We start from the raw sequence: 293 nt of genomic DNA on the forward strand, positions 1-293 counted from the left end.
GAGAGGCGATTAGAAAGGAGGCAAACAAGACAGAGAGGTGAGCACCGTCACTGCTGCAACATGTCATGCAGCATAACAGTGAGGAATAATCAAAGCATACAAAAGGAATCCCGATGGCCTACTTGGGTATCCCGTCAGGTGGTAGAACAATGTTAATAAGATCATCCACGAGCTTGTACTTGAGTATTCTGTCGTTGGCTGTGGTTGACGTCATCGAGGGGGACGCGTTGACCTGTAAGGAGAAGAGCTTCATTATTTACTTAAAGCATTATTGGAGGTGAAATCGTAAGGTG

The 293-nt window shown here is 45.7% G+C and overlaps 1 protein-coding gene across 1 annotated transcript in view; it reads right to left on the reverse strand.

Moving 5' to 3' along the window:
• LOC119592389 (probable tubulin polyglutamylase TTLL1) overlaps positions 1-293 on the reverse strand; it is a 12,636-nt gene that overhangs the window by 1,386 nt on the left and 10,957 nt on the right. Inside the window, exon 9 of the mRNA XM_037941209.1 lies at positions 123-234. Coding sequence (XP_037797137.1) covers positions 123-234 — 112 coding nt within the window. The remainder of the gene's footprint in view (positions 1-122; positions 235-293) is intronic.

This window comes from Penaeus monodon, chromosome 30, assembly GCF_015228065.2.
Source record: "Penaeus monodon isolate SGIC_2016 chromosome 30, NSTDA_Pmon_1, whole genome shotgun sequence".
NCBI lineage: Eukaryota > Metazoa > Arthropoda > Malacostraca > Decapoda > Penaeidae > Penaeus > Penaeus monodon.